The sequence below is a fragment of the Adelges cooleyi genome, unplaced genomic scaffold (assembly GCF_023614345.1).
Source record: "Adelges cooleyi isolate 19-005CV unplaced genomic scaffold, UGA_ACOO_1.1 ACOO_flye_CR_arks_rails_tigmint_CR_PRNA_247, whole genome shotgun sequence".
Lineage (NCBI taxonomy): Eukaryota > Metazoa > Arthropoda > Insecta > Hemiptera > Adelgidae > Adelges > Adelges cooleyi.
In genome coordinates, this window is record NW_026095912.1 from 5,550,488 (window position 1) to 5,567,186 (window position 16,699).

At 28.8% G+C, this 16,699-nt stretch overlaps 1 protein-coding gene across 4 annotated transcripts; it reads left to right on the top strand.

The window, feature by feature from the left end:
- Positions 1-1,803: 1,803 nt before the first annotated feature.
- LOC126837136 (legumain-like) lies at positions 1,804-16,198 on the top strand. Of its 4 annotated transcripts, none has more exons than XM_050570955.1 (12): positions 1,804-1,912; positions 2,162-2,295; positions 2,710-2,807; positions 2,983-3,064; positions 3,378-3,463; positions 12,822-12,960; positions 13,055-13,124; positions 13,192-13,319; positions 14,599-14,790; positions 14,905-15,018; positions 15,707-15,892; positions 15,992-16,198. In XM_050570955.1, exons 1-12 carry the CDS (start codon positions 1,900-1,902, stop codon positions 16,094-16,096), a joined length of 1,347 nt encoding a protein of 448 aa, XP_050426912.1. In that variant the 5' UTR covers positions 1,804-1,899; the 3' UTR covers positions 16,097-16,198. The 4 variants fall into 4 exon arrangements, with proteins under 4 accessions (XP_050426912.1, XP_050426911.1, XP_050426910.1 ...); XM_050570954.1 differs by lacking the exons at positions 2,983-3,064; positions 3,378-3,463 and adding exons at positions 12,012-12,093; positions 12,406-12,491; XM_050570953.1 differs by lacking the exons at positions 2,710-2,807; positions 2,983-3,064; positions 3,378-3,463 and adding exons at positions 11,739-11,836; positions 12,012-12,093; positions 12,406-12,491.
- The last annotated feature ends 501 nt before the right edge of the window (positions 16,199-16,699 follow it).

Genomic DNA, 16,699 nt, shown 5'->3' on the forward strand with positions numbered 1-16,699 from the left:
ATCGCTTATACTTAATAAAAAAAATCGGATAAAACTTAACCGAGATAACGCGGACGTGCGTACACGATTTAACTTGTGTTATATTATAATGATAAACAAACGATCCACCGGGCATCGGAAATCGTGTAAAAAAGATTCAAGACTGAGCCGTTGTACGTAAATATTATATTTAAATTAAAATACAGAATCTAGCGGGGGACAACTGAAAAAAGAAGTGGACACGCCGATAAACGAACATCGGGTTGCTGATATGAAGGTTCGGGGGCCGCAGGCCGTGTCAAAACGATAAAGTGTCTATTATAAGTAGACAAGTGTCCCAATAAACGACGATTACAGTAGATACACGATTTAGTCCATCCCCATCTTAGGGGGATGGAAATGAGTATAATTTAACCCAGGTAGGGACAGCCTAAATCATTTTAAAGCAACTAGTTCCTTTGAACCAAATTAGTTTTTGGCTTTTGGAAACCGCTCTTCTACATTCAAACTCTTTTAAGTAAATTACAAACACAAAGAACATTCTTATTTCACGTATAGGAAATTAAAGAGTATTCAATATAATTATGTATACATTCTGTTGTATATATCAACATACCGTCGGGGTTCCAGTCGTTGGTATTTTATAATAAATTAAGGGCAACCCGTTCATTAAAACTTTTTCTTTACATCCACACAGTTTCCAACTACCATCATAGTTAATAAATGTTAACCGAGGTAACAAACTTGCGATTTGGCAAAACATTTTAAATACTTATAATTATTATAGTTTGACAGGAAATTAATGTTTTACAACATATATTGTTAACAACATTTTTTTTAAATATACTATTAATAACGTAAGTAATCGCATGATGGCAGCGTTGGGCCTTTATGGCCTGTTAAAAATTGTTACTAAATATCATATTTGTATCATTAAATTTAATAGCTTGTCTAAATGATTCATTCATTGTCGACTTAAAAAAAAAATATACAATTTGGCTAGAGCTCGTTCCGAACTGTTTTCATTATTTTAATAATATTTAGAAAAACATAATTTTGTTAAAACCTAACTTTAGACAAATAAATTATTATAAAATATTTTAAAAAAATACCCAGCTGGATAATGTATTAAATTTAGTACAAAGTTTAATCACTATGATAATTTATTAAACAATTAAATATTTTAACCAGGGTACTATTTAATTTAAGTGAGTCTAGAATTAACAACGTTTTGGACGTATTTTTAGTGCTGGAAAGATGGATTAATGTTAATAATTTACTACTAAGTATAAGCTACATAATATCATTAGCACCGAGTGCTTGTAAAATAATAAAGATCTTTACTAATGTAGGTAACAGCTACTGATTACAGTTGTTTCTCAATCACAATAATATATCGTTTCAAAAGTTATGAAGTTTTCAAGTTGGAACTCCTAATAAGTTATTAGTTTATAAATAGTTACTTTTTAATCTGCTGGACAATTTGTACCAGGAAAAAAGGTCCCTTTTCCCATAGACGGTCACATAATATGGAGTTTAAAAATATTTAAAATGTTGTAATACTTCTGCCGTAATACGTTTTCCTTAATAAAACTCTGTGTCCTCTACGACCCTTCTCGTTCGTTACTGGTAAACCCTGACTTACCTGTATCTTATTTTATCTTTTAATTAAAAAAAATAATATGAATTTTGTTTACCAAGCACTACACAATTTGGTAGGATTACTATGCACTTAAGTATACTAATAAAATTAAAATCTCCGCTTTAATTAACCAATTAACTATATATGGTATTAATCGACCTATATGCTTAACTAATTTGTTTTCAGCGCCTTGATACAAATATGCTCACTAGTATACTGTAAAACGCACTACCATAATTATTTTTTTCTTACTCAAAAAAAAAACAAGTTTTAATAAAATGGGCGCACTGGGTAAGATTTTATAATATATTGAACTAATTATCAGCTTCGATACTTTTTAATATTTTATATTTAAAATTAAAATATAATTTTATTTGTTAACTTAGGCATTGTGTTTGACGCCACTTGTACAATGAACTAGTTAAATTGAATTTATAGATAAAATCAATTCAATTAAAATAAAATCAATTTCACTACGATAGAAATTTGTATCTTTTATTATTATTTAATCATTCGAGTTATTATATTATTTTATTTTAGGATTCGTCAAAGTGGCGCTATTGTTAATGCTGGTAATAGGATCATATGGATATGCAGATGAAAATTCGAAATCAGGTGAAAAATTCGTCTTATTAGTAGCTGGGTCATATGGCTGGCACAACTATAGACATCAAGTAAGTAACAAATTGAACATTATAATAATTTTGATATCTAATAAAATTATGGTTTTACATCACATCAAGATGGACGATACATTTTGTATTATCATTTTTATTAATAGGCATTTATTTACGCAATTTTGAAACCACGATTTGTATTCAATATATAAATCATTAATTTCTATCGAGCTTATATATTATGTTTTAAGTGTGTAGAATAAATGAACTACACATTTTATGTCAAATAATTACAAATTTTGTATACATTATATTACTTTTTTTTCAACAAATAAATTCAAATAATGTGAAAATATCAATTGTGTATTACCATTGAGTATATACTCAATATATATACTCAATGGTATTACGTTCATTGCAATTAATAACATTATATTCATTGATATTTGAACTAAAAAATTTATTCTACAGGCAGATGTGGCACACGCATACCAAATAGTCAGAGGAAACGGAATACCAGCTGAAAACATCATTGTGATGATGTATGACGACGTTGCAAACCATACAAGGTAAAAATGTAAACTTAATTTTTGTAAACTATCAACATTTTATGCAGTTTATATTGACACTAAAATCGAGCCAACGCATGGGCACAAGTCGGCTAATTGCATATACATTTCAAAACTACGTTGTTATATTGTTATGTTATTCATTTTTTTTTTATGTCTCTTTTACGAAAATTAGTAATCCAATTCCTGGAACGCTGATCAACCGCCCTGGCGGCTCGGATGTTTACAAAGATATTAAAATCGATTATCGGGGTCAGGTGAGTACAATTTTATACGATTAAAAATAAGAATATAATAATTTGCTAATACTTCCTTTACTTGTCGTCAACTCGATAAAAATATTGCACTTAAGGAGATTCTGAATTTGTTGTTAAAAAACCAAGCGCAGGCATAAGTTGGCTGTCAGGGCCATTAGGTATATATGTATATTGTCGGAATTAGGAAATGTCGTAAAACATTTCTTTAGGTTTTAAAAAATTATACTTTACTACTTATATTGAATTTCATAATCTTACATTTAAAGTCTTATGGTAAGGATGCTCGTTTTTCTCATTTATATGGCATTTGCAGGACGTCAGAACCACTGTATTTTTGAGTGTTCTCAAAGGGAACAAAAGCGGCGTAAAAGGAGTGGGTTCGGGCAGAGTAATTGAAAGGTACATCTTTTTATATAAATTCAAAGTTGTAAAAATGTAATGTGGATATAAATAATTTGAATACAATTTTACAAGAAAGCAAAAAAAAAATTAATGTAATACTTTCTCATGGTGATATTTGTTAGTATTTTTAACATAAAAATTGAAAATAAAATATATACTTAGAAATAATTTTTAATGGCCAAGTCTATACCTATAAATTAGTGTTTTGGGATGAAAAAAAAATTATTTTAATTCCATTTGATTATTTTACCACTTTATTATATTTTATAATCTTTAAAACTATTTAAATTGTAATTAACACTTATTTAACACGTTTGTTACTCTAGCGGTCCTAATGACAACATTTTCATCTATTATACCGACCATGGATCTACCGGACACGTGTGCTTACCGAACGACTTGTTGTATGCTGACCAGCTGATCAATACGTTAAATGAAATGTATATTAGACGAAAATATAAAAAAGTAAAATATGTTCTGTTAAAAACAAATATAAATACAAAAATGTTATTTTAATTAGTCTTGATCATCGTCAACTGATAACTACTTTATTCATTAGACTTTGTTGTACATAGAGTCCTGTAAATCTGGTTCGATGTTCGACGGGCTTCTAGCAGATGATCAATCAAGTAAGAAATACTACAAATATTTGATATATTTAATCACTTTGTATGACGTCCATTTATGTTACATTGGTTGTCTGTTCATAGTTTTAGCAGTAACTGCCTCTGGACCTAGAGAGTCTTCTTGGGGATGTTATTGTGGAGAACAGTCTGGACCATACCACACGTGTCTCGGAGACCTGTTTAGTGTCACTTTTATGGAAAACTTGGACAATGTAACTAATAAAACATTTCTCCAAAGGTCATTCTGTGTAAAATCAAAAAACAATTTTGTTATGATGTTTAAAATGAAAAAAAAAAACTATAAAATTATACCTATTTATATAATTTTGGGTGTATTTGTGGTGATTTTACATCAATGACTTTATGTTATAATGATCATAGAATTTAAATAATACATCGTTCAGTTACGAGCCAATAATGGAAACAGAGTAGTTAATTTTACTATGTTACTATATTTTGATAAACATCTAGTTATCGGCCAGCTTTAATTATTTAATGATTAACTTTTAAGCATACTGTAGCTGACAATTCAAGATCGGTATTCAACCAATTCCAAACGATTAGGACGACCGTACAGCATAGTAACGTTATGGCGTATGGCGACTTCCATGTAGGCTTTGATGAACTATCTTCATTTGTTGGTCATTCCTCAAATAAATCATCGGTTAAGTATTCGCCTAAAACATACCAGAGCGGAGTGAGTTTAATCTTAAAACTATGTTGTTGTTTTGCTAACATAGTTGAACTTAATTATATTTTATTAAATGTGACCCTTTCCTCTCCAAAATGACGTTTATTATTTCTTTTAAAGTCTGTCGTGTCCAGTCGAGACATATATGAAAAATCTATCAGTGCTGAAATATCGTTGACTACCGACTTGATCAAACAAAAACTTCTGGAGGAAGAATTGCACCTTTATAGCAAAGTAAGCGTTTTTTATCATGTTCGTAATAGTTATTAAGAGTTTTCATATTAAAAAAAAAATACCGTTAATATAGCCAAATCGTATGCTCTCAAAATAAACATTCAGTGTTTTCACATTTAAAAATAACACCATTTAGTTTAATATTTTGAAGACAAACGAATATGAATTCCAACCTTCAAGTAGCTTTTACTCAGCCAAATTTTGTATCTTGTAGCGGGCAACATTATCGATGTTTGACGGTTGAGAGAATTCATATTAAAAATTTTGGCCAAATCGTATGCTTTCCTAATAAACAATCTTACATTATCATAATATATCTGCTAAATAAAACCAAACTTAGGAGTATGTCATACCTTTCAAAAGTGATCGTAAAAACGTGTTTTAGGAAAAGCGTTTGAATTAAAACTGAGGTCATAGAAAAAAAAATATATACCGGTAATTTGAGAACTTTAACTAGGATCTCGCGTCGTTTTTTTAGAAGACTAAATTTACCTTAAATACAAGCAATTAAAAAAGTAATAACTGTATTAATTAATAGTATAATGATATGTTGTTCATTAAATAGACTAAAACATTTATCGACCTCGTTCTTCGAACAATCTATACAAAATTGATAAGTGAAATACCGAAACTTGCTGCCGAAATTGGTGAATATGAAAATACCGCGCCGTTGCAACTTACTATGAATGCATTCCCATGCTACAGAAATATTTTGGATAATATTTCCGAAAAGTGTTTTTCAATACCCAAGGTAATACTAAATATATATATATGGACTTTGTTCAATCGTTACACAGAAATTATTTTTTATCTTGATTTGTTTCTAATTTATTTTACTCGGTTTCAGAATTTATACGCTTTGGACAAATTGACTTTCTTGGCAAATATTTGTATCGTCGATAACAGCTTAGACAAAATGCTGCTAGAGTTTGTAGACAATATATGCGTTTGATTAAAAATCCCAAAATACATTTTTAAACATATTAATATAACGTTTAATAAGTAGGTTACATGTGTTATTTACTATTTGAAATGGAAACATAATAACAATTTGTATATTAAGTTTGTTTTTATTTAATAATTTTAATACCTACCTAGTCTAACTATATTTTTAAGAAAATTGTAAAAATTAAAAAGGCCTAATGTTAGACTACAAATAAAAAAAAACATTTTATGTGTTTAGTCATTTTTGTTATATTCATATTTTTTCTATTAAAAAAATGCGTATAGATTAAAAAGACGTGGTATTAGACCTACCTCTAACTCGTCGGCTATTGTGGTTATAAAATGGCCATATTTTTATTTAAAAATACTAAAATAAAATGTTTAGCTGAATAATCGTTACTTATGTATCATTTTGGGGTAATAATTAAAAATTATGCCATTAAAACTAATTTTTAAAAAGTAAATTTTGGCAATATTTTCCTTTTATTTTATAAAACAACTTAACCTTGATTTGTATCTTTGAAATTGTATTTAATTTTACTAAAATGGGAGTATGATATTTACACTTAGTATAGAATATTCTATTCAAGTATTCCCCCTGTCTTCCTTTTTCTGTTGGGTGTCGACATTTTAGACACATCTACATCAACCAAATTTGAATGATAGGGACAGCCTAAATCATGTTAAAGCAACTAGTTTCTTTAATCCAAACCAAATTAGTTTTTGGCCCTTAGAAACCGCACTTTTACATTCGGACTCTTTTAGGTACACTACAAAGGACATTCTTATTTCACGTATAGTAAATTAAAAAGTAGGCAATAAATTTATGTAGATGTTGAGTTTTATATATTTTCATACCGGTCGGGTCCCAGTTGTTGGTATATAATAATAAATAAAAGGCCACCCGTTTATTATTTTTTTTTTACATCCACACAGTTTCCTCAACTACCCTCAGTTTAAATAAATGTTAACCGAGGTAATCAAACTTGCGATTTGGCAAAAACGATATATTTTGACCAGAAATGAATGTTTTACAACATATATTGTTTACAAGGATTTGGTTAAATATATTATTAATAATATAAGCTTTTTTAATTGTTTACAATATTACAATTTTTTACTAAAAATCATTTTTGTATCAATAAATTTAAAAGTTTCTCTAAATGATTGAATCATTGTTGACTTTAAAAAAAAAAATGTACAATTTGGCTAGAGCTCGTTCCGAACTGTTTTCAATATCTTCATAATATTTTAAAAAAATATTTTGTTAAAACCTAACTTAGTGCAAATAAATTATTATAAAATACTTTAAAACAATTTTCCAACTGGATAATGTATTAAATTTAGTACTAAATTTAATCGCTATGATAATTTAGTGTACAATTTAATATTTCAACCCGGAAACTATTTAATTTGGGAGAGGCCAGAATTGATAGAACATAATAACTTAATACTGAAGTATCTAAACGTATTATCGAACAAAAATTAATAGAGGTGTTTTCTGATAGCTATCACGTCAAAGTGAGTTTGAATTTACGGGCCCCAAAAGTTTAGAATCCATAGTAAGGCTTAAGTAACAGATAAAGTTGTCATGTGAAACTATGCCAGTATCCAAAGTGGTGTAGACCCTAGGTAATTAACTATACTGTGGGCACTTCTGAAAACCATCTACGTTATCAGGGAAAATTATGTTTGACTGTAACCACCAATCCAAAATATTAATATACAAATTTTGTTTGAATTTGTTTAAGCTAAAATAATTATTTAACAGAACAAAATACTGGTACATAAATTTTATATTATTATTGAACTTTTGGTTATTGCATTACAGTAAGCAATTTATACGATTCGTGGTTTAATAATGATACAAAAACAATATATCATTGAAGTACTAAATGATACTTATGCAACGGCATCTGAAGGGGTGGAGAGGAGAGGGGGCAACACCCCACCTAGCTTTTCTGCAAGTCAATAAAAATATATCCAACATCCCAAAAATCGTGTGTTTAGTTAGTTTAAAAATATAATACCTATATTAATATAATACAGTTTGCTAATCATAATATTATTTTTGAAAATACACGGTGTTTTTGTTTTTTAATGAACATTAAGGCCCCCCCCCCCGAATTTTGACCTACGGGTGCCCTTGTACATAAGTCAAAAATGATATATTATCGCTTTTATAATATAATGATAAGCACGAGCTTTTAAAAAAAGTTCCAATAGGATGTTATAGTGATTAAAAAAACATTATTATGGTATATTTTGTAAAAAAATAATTTAACAAATGCCCGGTGTTATACAAAATACTACAGTTTGCTCAAATGGCATGTTAATGTAAAATTGTTATCAACAAAACATAATCGCCTAAATCTAAAAAACTGACATCGACTATCGAGTTCTTGAGTTTACCTAATTGTAATTTCAAACTCAATGGGTATTATCTTAGTCTATGTTTATTTAATTTAATTTTTATCTTAAAATTACCTTATCAACATGTGTTGAATATCATTCATGCGCTTAACAGCTACTCACTTCAACACATTGATGGGTTTAAAACTTTTAAATCGTAACAAGATAACTCGGTATCTAATACTGTTATTAATATTATTCCGAGAATAACATTACAACTAGTATATCATTATAACACACCCATACACGCGTACTTATTTAAATGTTCATACTTACATTATGTGGTACTTGCATGACGAGAGATTAACCGGTCGCAATTTTTAGCTTGTGTGCGACGTCCGACTCCCGAAAATGTGTTGGCTAACACTGTGCTGTAGTGTCTATAATTGGGGGTTGGGGCACGAGAGCGCGTTATTATTGGGCCCTTTACAATGTTTTCCAACTGAAAAGTGAAAATTGTATTAAATTTAGTACAAAATTTAATCGCGATGATAATTTATTGTACAATTTAATATTTCAATCCCGGATTCTGTTTAATTTGGGAGAGACCAGTATTGATAACGTTTTGGACGTATTTTTAGTACTGAAATGATGGATTAATGTTAATTTACTACTTAAATATAAAAAAAAAAGTAAATGTATACTCATAATGTCATTATCACCGAGTGTTTGTTAAATAATACAAATCTGTGCTAATGTAGGTATACAATAATATCTTAAGATAATGAATTTACAATTGAGGCGTATAGTTTCAAAACCAGCCATAATCACATTTTGAAATTGTTCAGGAACAACAAAAAACGAAAAAGACCTTAACATTTTACTCTATGATTTTGTAATATATATGATATCATAGGTTTAGAATGTATACATATTATTATCAGTTGTTTTTTGCCGCGAAAAAAAACGTGTTTGGTTATAGCTGGTTTTGATAAAAACTTCGTTTGATGGGTGATTTTGAAACCAACCAAAATTTTCCATGGTCAGTTTAAACCAGTTATAGCTCTATTTGATGTTCAATATTTTTACAGGACTTGTAATACAGTGTGACCATTTACAAAAAACAAAGAACCCAATTTTCAAAAAATGTGCTTTTGGCTGGTTTTGAAACTATACGCCTCAATTATAATACATATATCTTAGAATATATATTAGGCATACAGAAGAAACCATAAACTAGTAGCACATCAACATGTTGTAGGAAATACCTTTAGGTTTAGGTAAGAACTAATAACCAAAAACAATAAAATATATTACTTTATAAAATAACTTCTTTATGTATACACATTCTTTTTTTTTAACATAGACATTGCCTGAAATATATCTGAAAACGTTAAAAAAATTGTGTGACCATCGTATATGGGACCATCTATAAGAAAAGGACATTATTTCCATTTTTAAAAATCGGGATTTTAGCATATTTTTTTTAGTTAGCTGCTGGTTACAAAGGTGTCTCGCTCACAATAATATTTCCTTTCAAAAGTTATAAAGTTTCCAAGATGGAACTCCAAAAAAGATATTAGTTAGTAAAAAGTTAGTTTTGGCTATGCTGAACGAAACTTTCCAGGGAAATAAGGCCCCTTGTCCCATGGAAAACCGCAGATAGAGTTTTAAAATTATTAAACAGTTGTAATTCTTCTGTCGAAACACATTTTCCTTATTAAAAATCTGTGTCCTCTACGACCCCACTTGTTCGTTACTTGTATACCCCGACTCGTCTGTATCTTTTTTTATCTTTTAATTAAAAAAGTAATATGAATTTTGTTTACCAAGCACTTCAAAATTTCATAGAATTATTATGTACTTAAGTATATTAATTAACTCAAAATCTTCGCTTTAATTAACCAATTATCTATATATAGTATTAATCAACCTATATGCTTTACTAATTTGTTTTCAGTGCCTTGATACAAATATGCTCACTAGTATACTGTAAAACGCACTACCATAATTATTTTTTTCTTACTCAAAAAAAAAACAAGTTTTAATCAAATGGGCGCAATGGGTAAGATTTTATAATATATTGAGTCAATTATCAGCTTCGATTCTTTTTCATATTTTACATTTAAAATTAAAATATATTTTAAATTGTTTGTTTAAGCATTGCGTTTGACGCTAATGTTATAAATAAATAGTTAAGTTGAATTTATAGAGAGGATCAATTCAATTAAAATAAAATAAATTTCAATCAGACAAAACAATTTTATCTTTTATTATTAATTAATCATTCGAGTTATTATTTTTTTCATTTCAGGATTTGGCAATGGGGCACTATTGTTAATGTTGGTAATAGGAACATATGTATATGCAGATGGTAATTCAGATGCAAATTTGAAATTGGGGGAAAATTTCGTCTTATTAGTTGCTGGATCATATGGCTGGCACAATTATAGACATCAAGTAAGTAATAAATTAAACATTTTGATAGTTTTAGTATTTCATAAAATAGAACTATTTGATTGCTATTTTAAAATTATGGTTTTACATCACATCAAGATGGACGATTGATGACGAAGATGTATTATCATTTTTGTTTATACTCAATACTATCAATATTAGTATTCAATACATAAATCATTAACTTCTATAAAGCTAATATTTTTTGTTCTAAGTGTTGTCGTATACGAACTTGGTTCAATAAACGAAAACACACGCTTGAATAACGCTTGTACTTTAGGTCTAACCTGAGTATTATTATAGTATTAATTTAAATGTGTAAATGGCCAGTGTTTCTAATCTCTTAGGAAACTGTACTGTCAGTACTCCCGACTTAGAGCTAAGTATAAAAACTTAGTTGAGCCAGTGACTATTATTTGTACGTTCTTTATAGAGTTAGGGACCAGTTTATCACAATGAAAATTATTATAAATTAACTCAGTGACTATTATTTTGTACGACACCTTTATAGTATTCAAACTATAACGATAGAAGGTAACTCTTTTTAAAGGTAAAATTATAATAACTACAAAAAGATTTACACACAACAAAACACAATTTGCATTAAAAAAAAGTTAGAGTACACAAAACGATATTAAACGCGAAACAAACACCCCTCGTATAAGCGATTATATACGAAAGAGTGACCCCGACAGTCCTCTTCAGGCCGCCTTAAATATGTACTTATTGTCGCATAAGCGTTTTAATAATACAAACCAATATTAGGTAATGTTTAGTTATTTTGTTGTTCCACTACATACTACAGTGTGTAACATGAATTATCTACACATTTTGTAAACAATATTATATTATTTTTGTTTTCAACAAATAAAATAAAATAATGCGAAAATATCAATTGTATATTACTTTTATTTCAATCAATAATATTATATTCGTTGATATTTGAACTACATATTCTATTCCACAGGCAGATGTGGCACACGCATACCAAATAGTCAGAGGAAACGGAATACCAGCTGAAAACATCATTGTGATGATGTATGACGACGTTGCAAACCATACAAGGTAAAAATGTAAAGTTAATTTTTGTAAACTATCAACATTTTATGCAGTTTATATTGACACTAAAATCGAGCCAACGCATGGGCACAAGTCGGCTAATTGCATATACATTTCAAAACTACGTTGTTATATTGTTAGGTTATTAATTTGTTTTTCATGTCTGTTGAACGTAAATTAGTAATCCAGCTCGCGGAACGCTGATCAACCACCCTGGCGGCTCGGACGTATACCATGGTGTTAAGGTCGATTATCAGGGTTATGTGAGTACAATTTCATACGATTAAAAATAAGAATATTATGAAGCATTTGCTAACATTTAATGGCCAACAACTCAATAATAATATTCCATTTAAAATGGTTCTGAATTTGATATTAAAAAACCAAGCGCAGGCATAAGTTGGCTGTCAGGGCCATTAAGTATATATGTATATTGTCGGAATTAGGAAATGTCGTAAAACATTTCTTTAGGTTTTAAAAAATTATACTTTACTACTTATATTGAATTTCATAATTTTACATAAAAAGTCTTATGGTAATGATGCTCGTTTTTCTCGTTTATATGGCATTTGCAGGACATCAAATCCAGTGTTTTATTGAGTGTTCTCAAAGGGAACAAAAGCGGCGTAAAAGGAGTGGGGTCGGGCAGAGTAATTGAAAGGTACATCTTTTTATTTAAATTCAAAGTTGTGAAAATGTTATGTGGATATAAATAATTTGAATACAATTTTACAAGAGAGCAAAAAAAAAATTAATGTAATACTTTCTCGTGGTGATATTTGTTAGTATTTTTAACATAAAAAATTGAAAATAAAATATATACTTAGAAATTGTTTTCAATGGCCAAGTCTATACCTTTAAATTAGTGTTTTAGGATGAAAAAAAATTATTTTAATTCCATTTGATTATTTTACCACCTACATTATATTTTATAATCTTAAAAATAATTTATATTGTAATTTATACTTGTTTACCACGTTTGTTACTGAAGCGGTCCTCGTGACAACATTTTCGTCTATTATACCGACCACGGAGGTCCAGGCATTGTGGGCTTACCAAACGGCGTGTTGTATGCTGACCATCTGATCAATACGTTAAATGAAATGTATATTAGACGAAAATACAACAAAGTAAAATATGTCGTGTTAAATAACAAATATAAATACGAAAATTATATTTTATCTTGTCTTGATCATCGTCAACTGATAATTATTTATTCATTAGATGTTGTTATACGTAGAGGCCTGTGAATCTGGTTCTATGTTCGACGGGCTTCTAGCGGAAGATCAATCAAGTAAGATATACAACATATATGTTATTTAATCACTTTGTATGATGTTTCATTGGTTGTCTGTTCATAGTCTTAGCAGTAACTGCCTCTGGACCTAGAGAGTCCTCTTGGGGATGTTTTTGTGGAGAAGAGTCTGGACCATACAACACGTGTCTCGGAGACCTGTTTAGTGTCACTTTTATGGAAGACTTGGACAATGTAACTGATAAAAAATCCATCTAAGAGTCATTCTGTGTGAAATCAAGAAACGATTTTGCTATGAAGTTTAAAATTAAAAAAAAAACACTATAAAATAATATCTATTTATACAATTTTGGGTTTAAATATAGTTTACCGGGCTCCCTTTTTTTCGATTTTTTTAATCGATAATACTTTAAATGCGTTTTACGAATCTGTAAAACAAAAATTCAGGACGAACATTTGAAGATTGTCGATATCAACATACGGGGCGGGAGCTCTGGCCAAGTTCTTTATACGAATTTCCGATTTATTTCCACATTTCCATTTAAAATTATCTATGACACTGCTATTACTATTTCATGATATTAAATGGTTACTCAGACACTTCCGTAACTTTGTAACTTTCGGAAGACCATTAAATGACATCATTTTTTTAATTAAAAGGAGATGGTTCTGAACTCCATTTTTTTAAAACTTATAATTTTACATCATTCTCGTTATCCATTTTGGTAGCTTATGACATTTTAAGCATAAAATTTCAATATCTATATGACAATAAAAATCTGGATAAAAGATATTGTTTTGGGATCTTGCCGCAGTGTTCTTCAAATATCTATAACTCCCAAACTAAGTTCGTTCTGTAAAACAGTTTTGCAGATTCGTAATCAGCATACATTTTTTTTGTAGGAAAGATTTTTTTTTAAATACAATTTTTTTTTCATCAAATATTTATCTACCTTCAAAAATGTTGATAAAATGTACTCTCTCAAAATATTTGTTCTATTTGTTTTATTATTTTTTTTTTAGATGCAAAATAGTTAACTCATAAATGAATGTTACCCAATGTTTTTCCAAAAGAACTACTATTCTCTCTTTTGGAATTTAAGTATTTTTTGTCTCAAAATGTTGACATTTTCATCAAGTACGCTAATTAAAAAAAAATTTTTAATTTTTTTTAATGAATTAAAGGTAGTTAAAAGTGTAATTTGTTGGAAAAAAATTAAAAAATATCAACTAAGAGAACTAAAAATGAACAAAGTCATATTATCGCGCATAAAATTTAAATTTATTGTCTTTTGGTTTGAACTCAGATCTTATTGATGTCTTTAACTATTTTATAATTATAGCTGAAAATGTAAAAATGGTTATACTATAGTAGGACTTGTTAACTTTAACTCGTTAAGTTACCAGCTAATAATGGAAATACAGCTGTTAGATTAATTTTACAGTTATACTAGATTTTGATAAACATCTATTTACCGACAAACTAAAATTATATAATGGTTCATTTTTTTAGCATATTAATAATGAAGAGAACGCTTCGAGATCTATTTTCAACCAATACCAAACGGTTAGGACAGCCGTTGACATGAGTAACGTTATGGTGTATGGTGACTTCCATGTAGGCTTTGATAAACTATCTTCATTTATTGGTCTTCCTGCAAATAAATCATCAGCCAAGTATTCGCCTAAAACGTACCAGAGCAGGGTGAGTTTGGTCTAAAAACTATTTTGTTGGTTTGCTAACATAGTTCAACATATCTATATTTTATTAAATGTCACCCATTTCGCTCCAAAATGACGTTTATTATTACTTTTAAAGTCTGTCATGTCCAGTCGAGACATATATGAAAAATCTCTCAGTGCTGAAATATCGTCGACTACCGACTTGATCAAACAAAAACTTCTGGAGGGAGAATTGCATCTTTATAGCAAAGTAAGCGTTTTTTATCATGTTGGTAATAATGATTAAGAGTTTTCATATTAAAAAAAAACACCGTTATTATAGCCAAATCCTATGTTCTCAAAATAAACATTCAGTGTTTTCACATTTAAAAATAACACCGTTTAGTTTAATAGTTTTAAGACAAACAAGTATGAATAACTTTCAACCTTCAAGTATCTGTAACTCAGCTGAATTTTGTATCTAGTAACGGGCAACATTATCGATCTTTGACAGTTGAGAGATTTATATTAATAATTTTTGCCAAACCGTATGCTTTCCTAATAAACAATCCTACAGTATTATAATTTATCTGCGAAATAAAACTACACTTAAGAGGATGTCATACCTTTCAATAATAATCGTCATAGAAAAATAAATTTGATAAAGTTAAAATGAGAACTTTAACTAGGGTATCTTGTCGTTTTTTTAGAAGACTTAAATGTACCATTTATACAAGCACCTAAAAACGTAAAAAAATATCAGCAAAAATTGCCTTTACCCAACCACTTTATAAATTAGGGGTATGACGTTCTCTTTATATAAGGCAATAGGGTAACTCAACGAACCTGCATGTGTTCTCACTTATACGAGGATGACATGAGTTTGCTTCTTAAGGCTTCTAGGCTGCAATAACAGCTGTATTAATTAATAGTATAATGATATGTTATTCATCAAATAGACTAAAACATTTATTGACTACGTTCTTCAAACAATCTATACAAAATTGGTTAGTGAAATGCCAAAACTTGCTGCCAAAATTGGTGAATATGAAAATATCGTTCCGATGCAACTTACTATGAATGCATTCCCATGCTACAGAAATATAGTGGATACTATTTCCGAAAAGTGTTTTTCAATAACCGAGGTAATATTGCATATATATATTATGTGGAAATCATTTAAACGCGACACAGAAATTAATTTTTATCGTGATTTGTTTCTAATTTATTTTACTCGGTTTCAGAATTCGTACGCTTTGGGCAAATTGTCTTTCTTGGCAAATATTTGTATCGTCGATAACAGTTTAGACAAAAAGCTGTTACAGTTTGTAGACAATATATGCATTTGACCAAAAATATCTTCTTAAACATTATGATACAGCGTTTAATATGTAGTTTATATGTATTATTTGCAATTTGAAATGGAAATATAATTAGATAATTAAATAAAATTTGTTTTTATTTAATAATTTGAATTCTTACCTAGTCCCACTATATTATTATAAAAATTGTAAAAATTATAAAACTTAATGTTAGACTACAAATTAAAAAAAATATTATACGTGTCTAGTCATTTTTGTTACATTAATATTTTGTTTTATTAAAAAAATGCGTATAGTTTAAAAATACTGGAAAAACAGTACTTCCTCTAACTCGTTGACTATTGTGGTTGAAAAAGAACCATATTATTACTTATGTTATTATTATTATAATGCTGCATTAATCAATACTTGCTAATACCTCTTAACTATTTTAAGGTATCTAAAATACTTAAGACTCTTAATAAAATATTAGCTACCTTTAAGAATATTATAAACAAATGCATTGCCTATTCAGTAATTTCTTATTTCTTATATTAATTATACATTTATAGTTTTGTATAAAAGCGATTTCATCACACTCAGTTCTAAATCAACTATTCCTAAAGTGTTAAGTGGGTTGTTATGATTGAT